This window comes from Ochotona curzoniae, unplaced genomic scaffold, assembly GCF_017591425.1.
Source record: "Ochotona curzoniae isolate NIBS_2020 unplaced genomic scaffold, NIBS_Ocur_1.0 contig_883, whole genome shotgun sequence".
NCBI classification, from domain to species: domain Eukaryota; kingdom Metazoa; phylum Chordata; class Mammalia; order Lagomorpha; family Ochotonidae; genus Ochotona; species Ochotona curzoniae.
In genome coordinates, this window is record NW_024466599.1 from 41297639 (window position 1) to 41309980 (window position 12342).

Consider the following 12342-nt stretch of genomic DNA (forward strand, 5'->3'; position numbering starts at 1 on the left):
ATTAGCTGTCCGAAGTGTTTTATTCCTGTGTCACTTGTTGGCACTTCTGGCTCTCCAAACACATTTTCACAACTGTAATTTATGCCCTTGTTTCCCACAAATTAAAGCTGGAGTTTTTGTAAATATTTTATTTATATGTATTTTGAAAGGTAGAGAGAGCAAAGGAGCGATCTGTAAAGAGATCTTCCATCCTCTGGCGCATTCCCCAAATGTCTACAACCACCAGGGATGGGAGAGACCAAAACCAGCACCCTGGAACTTAACACGATCACTCCTGTGAGTGACAGCGTCACCTGCTGCCTCCCCGGCTTTCCAAGAACACAAACCGGAATGGGGAGTGAAGCCAGGACTCAAACCCAGGCACTCCATCATGGGAAATGAGTGTCTCAAGTGCCATCTTAACCCCAGTGCCAAATGCCAAGTACTGTGAGGGTAATTAAGCTCCCATCTGAACACCTCACCCCTCAAGTATGGGCATCCCATTCCCAACGGACAGACCTGGCACTTCTCCCCCTGCTGGTCTCAAACCAGCTGTTGAGGCACGCGTTGGTGTGAGCTATACCTGTCTCTGAATTAATGACAGAGTGCTGTTAGCAAGGAGGTGCTGGCTAATTAGCCATTTGTGACTGCTCTGACCCACAGAAAGCTTGGAAGGCCACCCGGACCCCGGGGATAACTCACATTATCCCCGGGCTGGGCCTGTGTGGCGTGCACTTCTCGGGGCCTGTGACGTAGGGGCTGTCTGTGCTGCCCATGGGACAGTGGCATCTCTTCCTCTCCCTGCTTGCTCTCCCCTCTCTGCTTGCCCCTGCGAGATGGAGGGCACATCTCCGAGAGAGGAAGCCTCAGTGGCTGTTCCCCCCCTGCCCTCGGGGGTGCGCTTTGTTCTCACACCTTAGCTACATCAATGCTCGTGAATTATGAAGCACATGTTTTGCAAGGCGGTCCTATGCTTCACACAGACTGCCTTTTTTTTTTTAAAGGGAAAAATTATTGTGAAATTAACCTGGAGAGTAGGAAGCAGTGCCGTGCAGCGCCATGGGCACATTCTGTGGGGTCTTCTTGTGAAAGGAAGCTTCTCGATTCATTTCCAACATGGCACGACAACTCACTCAGGCCAGGGCCGCGGGCCCTTTGTCCCTCTGTACGAGCGGTGAGCCTTGGTGTCTTAACCTCCTGGGACTGCTGGGCGATTCTGCGATGAGTAAATCCTGGAAACACTCGCTCAAAAAGCAGACAGTGTTCTGAATGGTGCGCCACACATGCCCCAAGCCAACCTAGACAAGGAGTATTTTCACACACACAAAAAGGCAAACTTTCTTTTCCGAGCGTTTTCTTTTTGAGGTTGAGGAGCTAAAATCAAACCCTGTGACACACACCTATGACAATAGCACAGGGTTCTGGCAGTTGGGAGGGCCCTGGGTTGAGATGCAGTTGCTGCAACAGGATACGATGGGATCAGCAGCTCAGGGCCTGTACGACATGGCAGTGCTGAGCAGCTGCCAAGGACTCCCTGAGGCAAGGCTGTCTCCTCCCGGGTCAGGACCACCTCCACCAGCCAACCTCTTAACAAAGCAAGCTCATGGGCCTGGTGCAGTGTAGTCTGGCAGCTAAAGTCCTCGCCTTGAATGTACTGGGATCCCATATGGGCACCGGTTCTAATCCCAGCACCCCCGCTTCCCTTCCAGCTCCCTGCCTGTGGCCTGGGAAAGCAGTCGAGGACGGCCCAAAGACTTGGGATCCTGCACCTGTGTGGGAGTCCCAGAAGAAGCTACTGGCTCCTGGTTTTGGATTGGCTCAGCTCTGGCCGTTGGGGCCTTTTGGGGAGTGAACCAGTGGATGGAAGATCTTCCTCTCTGTCTCTCCTTCTCTCTATATATCTGCCTTTTCAATAAAAACAAACAAACAAACAAACAAACAAACAAATAAAACAAAAACAAAGCAAGCTCATTTATGGGAACAGGCTCGTCCAGGGCTAGGACAGGACCTCTGCCTCTTCAGCACACTGAAGCTGAAAATCAGCAGACAACTTCACCTTCTTACTCAAGGCTGGATCCAGGCACCCGGAATAGCCGCCACTGACACAGCTCACTAAATACCTGTTGAATGAATGAAGGCCCTAAGGGGTTGTGGCACACAGAGGCTCCAATTAGGATGCTTTTCCAGACCATCTAATTGAAAATGCTGTCATAACCTAAGTATGATGGTACACCCCGAAGGGACCTTCCTGGCCAGGCTAGGGACAGGCAGAGCTCTATCGCTGTTCAACAGCCTCAGAATATTGTCCCCACCTGAGCAGGCCTTTACTTAACCGCCAATGCCGTTACAGAGCAAGCACCAGAGCAAGCAGCTGAGCCTCACAGTTCTGGACACCTGAAAAACAAGGGAGTAATGAGACTGAGGTATAAATAGGATTCTAGAGCCGGTGGGTGAGTAAATCTGTTACCTACTGATAACTGAACCTTACAGCTTTATAGGCTGCACAGCCAAGAGATCAAATTTCCTTCCTAATCCCTGGAGCCACAGGAAATAGAAGGCAAACGAAATAGAAGTATTATCTTGCTTTTGTACATACACCATGTTGAGACTGTTTAAATGATTTATTAAGAACCCACTGAATTGTTTAACAGGTGAGTGGCAGAACAAACAGGCACATCTACGCAATGAATACTACTGAGACAGAAAGAGGGGAAAGCCATTGATACAGCACAGATGAATCACAAATGCACTCTATAAATTCAAAGACGCTGCTCCTCAAAGGGTCACATATTGCATGGTGGTTTTGGTGACTTTCAGTGTGGGAGAACTCATCAGTGACAGCCCAATTATGGCGGGAGTAGGACCAATGGTAACTACAAAGGGGTAGCACCATGGAATTTTGGGTTTTTTTTTTTTTAAGATTTATTTTATTGCAAAGTCAGATATACAGAGAGGAGAGACAGGGAGGAAGATCTTCCTTCCAATGATTCACTCCCCAAGTGACCGCAACGGCCAATACTGCACTGATCCGAAGCCAGGAGACAGGAGCTCTTCCAGGTCTCCCACATGGGCGCAGGGTCCCAAGGCTTTGGGCCGTCCTTGACTGCTTTCCCAGGCCACAGGCAGGGAGCTGGATGGGAAGCAGGGGTGCTGGGATTAGAACCGGCGCCCATATGGGATCCTGGAGCATTCAAGATGAGGACTTCAGCTGCCAGACTACAGTGCCGAGCCTAGAGCCGGGCAATCTCTTGGGATGGAATGACACTGACTCCTGATTGAACACATCTTACCACTTGTAACCTGGCAGCAAAAGATAGATTTACTATAAGCAAATTATATGGAAAAAAAAAAACCTGATTGCACATGAGATAGTTGCATGTCCATGTTTGTAGCAGCTCAATTCACTCTAGCTGACCATCGAAGACTGACAAAGTGTGAGCCAGAGAGAATAAAATCCTGACACCTGCAATGCAATGGCTGCAACTGGAGATCAGTATGCTGTGTGAAGTGCTCCAGACCCAAAGGAACAAATAGCATGTTTTCTTCTATTTGTGGCAGTCAATGTAGAGATGTAAAACTTGTATGGATATCATACCATTTGATATATGATTATAAATATTGCTTCACTGGGTTCATACTACATCCGTGACAGACAATATACCACAGTTTCACTATGTTTCAAAAAACGCAGCGGCCAGTGTGTTGGTATAGCTGGTAAAGCTGCCGCCTATAATGCTGGCATTCCATGTGGGCACCAGTGTTTTCCAGTTGCTCAACTTCTGACCAAGCTTCCTGCTAATGTGCCTAGAACATGGAAGGATGGCCTAAGTACTTGGGGTACTGCCCCCACGTGGGAGAACCTGGAGGACGCACCTGGCTAAGCTGGACTCAGCCCTCGTCGTTACAACCGAGTAGGTCAGCAAATGGAATATTCACTTTGTCTCCTTACCTCTCTGGAACTCTGCCTTTCAAGTAAATAAACAATCACAAGGAAAAAAAAAGTCTAAATAAAAAAGGGTGGAAACTGTGAGGACTCTTGGTGTTTTGTTCATATATATATGATGAAATATAAAAAAACATTAAAATAAAAACTTTTTAAATTAATATATGTGCTTTTTAAAATTACTGGAAAGGCAGATCTACAGAAAGGAAATACAGAAAGATCTTTTGTCCACTGATTCACTCTCCAAGTGGCTGCAATGGCTGGAGCTGAGCCAATCTGAAGCCAGAAGCTTCTTCTGGGTCTCTCACGTAGGTGCAGGGTCCCAAGGCTTTGGGATGTCCTCTATTACTTTTCTAGGCCACAAGCAGGGAGCTGGATGGGAAGTGGAGCAGCCAGCATATGACCTGGCAGATGGAAATTGAGGATTTAGCCACTAGGCTATCGTGCCAGGCCCATGTTTGTTCTTAATTTCACTGTTGGTTATCAGTATGCACAAAGGGGGAAAAAAAACCCCACCTAGTTTATCTACACCCTTATGTGCATTTCTTGGCATGCATACCGAATGTCAATAAAACGCTTTTAAAAAAACCCTCATTAACTACAGCAAAAAAAAACAAAAGATGAAATTTCCAGATGTAAATCATATTGGAAAAGAATCTGCTATGTGTACTGATAGACAACCATCCGTGAGAGCCCCCAAGACGCTCCCCTTCATCACTGCCGAGTCCCGTGTGCAGGCCTTCGGAGTGAGGCTTCAGCGAGCTCCAACTGCAGGCTCATACCTGTGCCAGATGGATGCAAACTGGGAATCATTTTTTAGAAAATTCCTTTATTATAGTGCCAGTAACTTTCAGCAGTGACATAATGTAACAACACATTTAGCAACCTTTTACACCATGCAGTAAATAACAAAGTGTCTCTCTGAAAATATTTCATTATAGGAACAGTATTCCTCTAGCGCCAAGGCCGTTTCCCTCAAGGCTAACGGGCCCCCCCCTTCTCTTTCTGGGTATTTTCCTTTGAATACAAATGAAAGGATTTGTCACTTTAACAAATCACCGATTCTAAGCGGGATCTCTTAGGAGGTTTTGAACTGAGGTTGGCAAGATCTGAAATGGATTTTTAAAATTTTAAAAAAATACTAATTTTAAGACAATTCTGGGAGAGCCCAGAAACAGTAGAAGTCACTTTTGTTAAGTTGATAGACACATTCACTACGATTTTGCTTCAGAAACAGATTGTCTAAGGCCTGGCTGTTATTTCCCTAGAGCCTCATTGTTTCTTAACATCCCTTGGTTTTGGTTATTGCAAAAAAATGGGGCTCTAATCAGAAATAACTCCTTCCACTGCCAAGTATCCCCTGTGAGGCTTCTAATTGCACTTCCCATATCCAGAAACTTCCAACATAGATCTCATAGGCCGAGGTGAATATTGTTTCTTTCCAGCTGACCATTAGCACAGCTGGATCGGCTCCTTACTAATTTAGCGATACCTGAATCAAACCATCACAGCATTGAGATTAAGCCAAATACGCTTAGCCAAGAGGTTCCCACTGACCTCACAGAGAAACAAAGGGTTAACACTGCAGTTCCCACTAAGCTGCCTAAAGGCTTGGCTGCCGACCAGCTAGCTGATAGAGAACAAGACTGTCAATTCCAATCAGTTACACTCCTTTCTCCTCGGGTTTCTGCTGAATTATGCAGCTAGAGGGACCTCAGAGTCCTGGGGGGGTGGGACCGTCTCCCACCTGAAAGTGAATCGAAATCCCTACAGATGCATTTCAGGGAGCCCTCCAACACTCCACGCATGTAGTGGCTTTAGAAGCCGGGAGAGGCTCAGCACAGCTTGGAAACACCCACAACCACACGTGCTCTGGGGCCGACTATGGCTAAGTCAGACGTTACGTGCGGCTTGCCAGTGTGAGCCAGTCCTGTTGGAGATGATAGCTGTTAAGTACTTTCATGGAACTGTGCTACACCGTGGCAAAACGGAAGAAGATCCCCATACAGCACGTATACAAACATTCATAATTCTAGTTTGCTTTGTTCATCTTAGACTTTGGTTCTGAAACGCTAGTCTCAACACATGAAAATGACGTGGTCTCTGCATGTTTTGTGAAGAAAACTCAAAAGTGAATCAGGACAAGGATGTGTCATAACAGGACACAGAATGCTGCACAAACAAAACCTAACTTAGATATAAACACATCCCTACCTTGCACCCCTCACGTCTCCTCATGACCTGGCGAGAGCAATGCCAAGGGTCTTTCTCTCCAGGGTCAATGTTGCTACTGAAGTCCAGTGCTCAGGGCTCCGGACAGTCCTGCCTCCTGCCAGAGACACCACTGTCTGCTAAGGTCCCGAGAACAGGGCAGCTGCTGTGGCTTGACTGCACACATCCACACTACCAACTGGACTCAGAGGACTGCCATCCAGGGAGGTACACCCGGCCCCCCAGCTCCATCCCTGACCCGGATCTCATCTTCCCCAGACCTGCAGAAAGCCACAATGTGCTCCACAGGCATTGTCGGGGGATACTGGTGAGGATCGCAGGAGAAAAGTCATACAATGAGGCAATGCCTAAGTTGATACAAATTACTTCTGGGTAAGCTATTCGGACTATTTGCTTTATACTGAATTCCAGAATCATTTCGTTGTTACACTTTCAAAAATTTAAATAATGGTCACTTAAAAAAAAATCACCTCTTACTTGCCTTCAGTTACCTAATGAGCTACTAAGAAGTAACAGTTAGTCTTCCTTAAAGCCAATACTGTGGCACAGTACAGAGAAAAAGCAACATTAACAAAACTCTGCATTATCAATAATAACTTGAAAAGCAGTTTTATCAAAATGTTGCAAAGTTCTCCCAAAAGTACTTATAGCAATTTGTATCAAGAAATCCTAAGTTGAGTGGTAGGGAGGAAATGACTGACTTCTTTCAGGTAGAAATTCACCTGTTTTATAATTAGTATATGTTAATTCCCTCCTGAAATCTAAGATATCTGTACATTCAAAAGTTCTTAACTTGTTGTTCTTGAGATAGTTCTCTAATACATACAATGGGTATAAATAAATAACTACAAGAAAGCTTCAAAATCCGAACAAACATTATGTTGTGCAAAAAAAAAACCCAAAAAAACAAAACAAAAAAAACCCAAAAAACAAAAACCAAATCTTGAACAACCTACATTCTATGTAAATACCCTGACTAAAATGTTGGTTGTGCTACACAATTCCACTTCAGCGCAGGAACACGCTGATTTCATGTACCGTTGCTACTGTTTTTAATGTATTCGGCACTTTTGTTTCTAAATATCATCATCTCACTTTGAAAAGATGAATAATTTGCCGCCAAATCACAAATCATCCCACATCCGTTTTTGGCTGCATTTGATCCAATCCAGCACAAACATGTTTCCTTGCTGGGGGAAGAACGGCTCGGTGTCTTTGTCCCAACAGCTTTCTTCCGAAGGATGATCCCAGTAGAAGTAGTCACTTTGGGCTTAAACTGCACAGCAAGAAGAGACCGTGCCGCTTGCTTCTGTTTTTGTTTGTGAAGTCTCCAGGTCTTGCTGGGACTTTTCCTTCAGAGAGCTGCGGCAGCCAGTTCCACCTGAGATGCACTGGGGCTTGCACGTTAGCCAAGTTTGGTGATCTGGAGGTCCCCGTTAATCTTTATGGTGTCAATCGCAGATAACGTTTGAATGCGGTGGTAAAAATCAAAAAGCTGGTGTCCATCCACAAACACCCTGAAACGCGGGTGCTCACAGAGAATTTCCACCTGGAAGAAGCAAAAGACTCATCTTAATTCACTACTTCAGTGAGCCCTGCTGGGGAAGACAAGACTTGATTTGAGAGAAAGGAAGAAACGACATCATCTTGTCGTCTGGTTCTGCGCACACATCACTGGCTCTGCTGAGCGGGTCCAGGGCAGGTCCGAGACGCCGCAGCTCCATCAAGGTCCAAGGTTCTACTGGAGTTGTGGGAACAAACTCTAGAACCAGCGTCTCCCACTATTCAACATTCCTACTCACTGAAAAGCTCCTGAGCTGTAACTGCTCTCCCTCCTCCCTGCACTCCAGGAAGGTGGGATATATGCAGTATAGACTGGTTTACACAGCATCGCGTGCACCTGCTGGACAATTCCATCCTGCCTTCAGAGAAGTCACTTGTGAAGCAGAACTGGTACCCACCAGAGGCATGCTAATGACAGTTTAGACACTCAAGCTTGGAAAACACTACAGCAAACAGAAGGATGTGCAGTAATTACCACGGGACCAAGAATGCGTCATTAATAAGCTTTATTAAGCCAAACAAATACTGATTCCACAAGGTAAAAGCATTTTCCTCTCCTTTTCCTTAACTAATTCACTACAGAGTTTAATTACCAGTTTTGTACTACGATGTATTTATTAAAAGCACTGGTATTTACCACACAAAGAGCGATTCCATATGTGATCTGACTCACATCTAATTCACATTATTACTAAAACTGTACCACCAAGAAGGACCTGCTCCTCACTGATCTCGCTGTTGGGGAGCATATATTCCTCCTGGCACTCACGAGCTAGACACTAAAAACCTCATTCAGAAACTGTCCTAGTGGCACAGCGGGGAAAGCTGTCGCCTGTATGGGTACTTGCTTGGTTCTGGTCCATCCATTTCCATGCCAGCTCCCTGCTAATGGCCCACAAAAAGCAGCAGAAACTGGTGCACATGCTTGGAACCCTGGCACCCATGTGGGAGACAGAAATACAGCTGCTAGCTCCTGGCTATGGCTTGACCCAGCCATGGCCACTGCAGGCATCTGAAAAACTAAACCAGCAGGTGGAAGATCTCCAACTCTTCCTGCAGCTCTTACCTCTCTTACTTACAGACACATAAATCAATTTAAAAACAAACAAACAAAAAGCGGTGCTAGCCAAGAGGAGCACGAAGGCCACAGAAGGGAGTAGAGAAGGAGGATAGGCTGAGTGCCTTCCAAGGCTACAATCAGAACGGCAAGAATTTCATGTCTAACTGCAATGCAGAAGTCACCGATGGTCACCCTCTCTCAGACTACGGAAGGGAAGAAAAACAATGAATTCTTCATAAGGCTCTTCCAATTTTCCAGATGAAGAGCTGCAGGTTAAGGGTGGTCCTGCTTGCAAGGACAGGCAACCGAGTTGTCATGATAGAGATGTGACAGCAAGATGCGAGGAAGACAATACCATCTCCAGTTCTGACACTTCAATACACCCCTTCCACCACCCTCCTGACTCCCGTCCTTCTTAGCAGGAGGTACTGAGGCCTGCCTAGACGGGCAGTTCAGGTTGAGTTCAGGCTGCACTTCCTGTCAACCCACAGTGGGAAGCAAATCTCTATCCATGCCCAGGAGAAGGAATTCCTTAACCACAGAGCTTGCAACCAGGAAACTGATGAGGCGTAATTAACCCAGAGGGAGAGAAACACATGCACAGGAACTCATTGCAAAGGGAACAAGAGAAAATGAAACAATAAAAATCCCTATAAAATTAATCATTAGTAAGGAGCAGAGCTACTTAAAGGCTGAGAAAAGAGCAGGAAAATTCTGACTACGTCATTAATCCAGAGCAGCTGCCCACAGCGGACATCAAGAGCGGACGCCCACAGCCCACATCAGAGTGCCTGGCTTCCATGGCTGCTGGCTCGGGCTCCTGCCTCGCAGTCTTTCTGCCTTTGCAGATCCTTGGAGTCAGTGATGTCGGCTAGGGTGGGCTTCTGCCACCTGTGAGGGACCCCTGCTCCCAGCTCCTGGCCATCAGGGGCACCTGGCGAGTGAGCCAGCGGATGGGAGCTCTATCTGTGTCTCTCAAAGAAATAGTAGCAACCTAAAAATCCAAACTCCAGTTCAAATTAAAAAGAAAAACATTTTAGTCAGTCAGATATTTAGGGGCTGGTACCTACTGGATGCCTACTACTAAGTGGTGTACACACAAAAATATGCTTGACAGCCGGGAGATGTGAATGTTGGTCTGTTAACTCCGTGTCTGGGCCAGACAGAGCAAGTATCCATTTCTATCAGCAAATGTCTCTTTTGGTGTTTCCCACCTCTTTTTATCATCCGGCTAAGTTCCTGGACATGCAGAGAATTTGGCTGCTCAGTGTCCTTGGCACACACTAGAGTAGAACGGCCTCCCTGTGCCAGCGGCCGGGGCTGAGGCACGCAGGGTACTCACTCTGAACGGCTGGTCTGGGATGAATGGGAAGTACGGGATTGCCGACTGCTCCTCTCCCCTCTCTCCGGAAATGCAAGAATTTCTGAGCAGCTGCCGGTCTGTGAACACAGCCTTGAGCTCGATGGCCACATCGGCGGGAGGATCTTCTGAGTCACCGCAGGTCAGGCTGATGGCAAAGCTGCAAAGAAGAGCCGGCTCTACCAACTCTGCACTCACTCACCCAACTCCTCCCCCTCCTCTGGGTTCCAACAGGCCACACCAAACAAATCAGGGCATTCTGTTATCGAAAGCAGCCTCCACCAGGCACTTCGACGGGGTTGAAAATGACCACAATGAGAGATTTCAAATACTCCCAAGCCATCACATATGTGTGTCTTAATCCATTTCAGAATCCTCAGAAACTGGGAGGAAAATAACATCTTTGGCTCTTCTTATGCTGGTAGTTCTTACTCTCCAAGCACCATGTTTCAAAACCAGAAAAAAAGGAAAAAAAAAAAATTCTTGGGCCTCCCTAAGGGTCAGAGAGAAAATGTGGGCCTATATTTATCATCTCTGATATAAATAGCAGTCTGGGATTCATACACATTCTTTTCATGGGAACATGGTACTTTCTTGGCACTCCCACCCAGCAACACTGTCCAAAGCTGAGGACAGAAGCTGAACCCTGGCCCAGGACAGGAGCTGGCAGGAGGGCCACCGTGTGAAGGCTCCCGGGGCCACTGGCCCAGCCCTTACCTCTCAGGGTTGAGATCTACAATGCCCATCACTAACACCTTCTTGCCGGGTCTCATGCCACCTTTAATGTGTCCACAAAATGGAACTATCTGCAAAGGAAGAGAGATATAAAGTTTGCAGGTTGGCCCTCTGGTGCTGAGAACCCGAACCATTAGGAAACGCACTCCGCGAGAGCAGGGGGCAGGTAATCATTTACCAGTCGTGGGAAGTACACTTCGGCTTGAACCGGAGAGCCCAAGGAGTTGTTGAAATGCCCATCATCTAGTTTCTAAAGATAGAAGCACACAGATTGGCTTTCCGCCCCACCCCTGCCTCTTTTCTTGGGGTGGGGGGGGCGGGAGGGAGAGAGACAGAGGCAAGAACCTATACAAAGCCAGCAGCCCTCTCCCCGAGTCTGCAGACAACGCCTAACACCCCCCACCCCACCCCCAACAAAACCCGTCCCCTCCAACCCTGCAGCTAAGCTTCTGGAGAGCCGCAGACCCTGCCCTGCAGAGCTGGATCAAAATCCAGGTCGAGGTCCACTGGGGGGTGGAAAGGGGGAGAGACGGGCGGAGTCAGAGCCTCCTCTGCCGGAGGTGGGCAGGCCCCGTCGCCAACCCCCAAAGCTCCAGAAACCGCGGGCGTCCAGGCAGGCCCGTGCTTGGGGACGTGGCTGAAGTGCAGCGACAGGCGCTCAACTTCTCTGGGCAAGCACCCCCCCAGCGCGGCGGTTCCAGAGGGGGGAATCCCCGGGACGTCGGGGGGCCTGGCGGACACACTCCGGGGCGCGCGTCCCGGACACACTCGCCGGCGCGCACTCACACGTGCCCCGTGCACACACACACCTGGCGGGCTGCAGCTGCCCGCGCCGCCCGCTCTCCGCTGCGCCCCCCGGCACGGTGCCCCCAGCAGGGGAGCCGCCCCCGGTCCCCGCCCTCCACTACTACCCCACGGCCGCGTGCCGCGCGGCGGGTGCCAGCTCGCAGGTACCGGGCGCCTTCCCAAGCGCGGGGCCTGCGGCTTCTCCCAAGCCCCAGCCGAGGCCGGTACACGAGCGGCGGGAAAACCGGGGGCCCTCGAGCGCGCCCCGCCACACACACTCACCACCACCGCATCACTGTCAGCCACCGATCCCGCCATGTTCCCGCACGGCGCGGCGAGGCGCGCGGCAGGCGCCCTGGCCAAGGAGGAGGAAGGTGGGACGCGGCGCGCGCGGGCGGGGATCCCGGGGCGGCCGAGCGCCGAGCGGAGGCGCGGGTCCGAGGCGGCGGCGCGGGCGCGCACACAGGCGAGTGCGCGCGCGCGCGAGCGCACGCCCGGGGGGCCGCGGCGCCGACCCGGCAGGCAGGGCCTGGGGAGGAGGGGGAGGGGAGGCGAGGGGAGGGGCAGCGCGGGCCGGGAGGTCGAAGGTGGCCGCCGCCGCTGCTGTTGCTGCTGCTGCTGCTGCTGCTGCTGCTGCCGGGTCGGGGCTGGCGCTGCTGCGGCTGTGCTGCGAGCGCCCGAGGA

The 12342-nt window shown here is 49.4% G+C and overlaps 1 protein-coding gene across 1 annotated transcript; it reads right to left on the reverse strand.

Moving 5' to 3' along the window:
* Positions 1-4731: 4731 nt before the first annotated feature.
* Positions 4732-12122, reverse strand: LGALSL (galectin like). The gene is made up of 5 exons (XM_040993327.1): positions 11941-12122; positions 11051-11122; positions 10855-10943; positions 10120-10297; positions 4732-7703 (listed from the first exon to the last, which is right to left on the reverse strand). Exons 1-5 carry the CDS (start codon positions 11974-11976, stop codon positions 7560-7562), a joined length of 519 nt encoding a protein of 172 aa, XP_040849261.1. The 5' UTR covers positions 11977-12122; the 3' UTR covers positions 4732-7559.
* Positions 12123-12342: the final 220 nt, after the last annotated feature.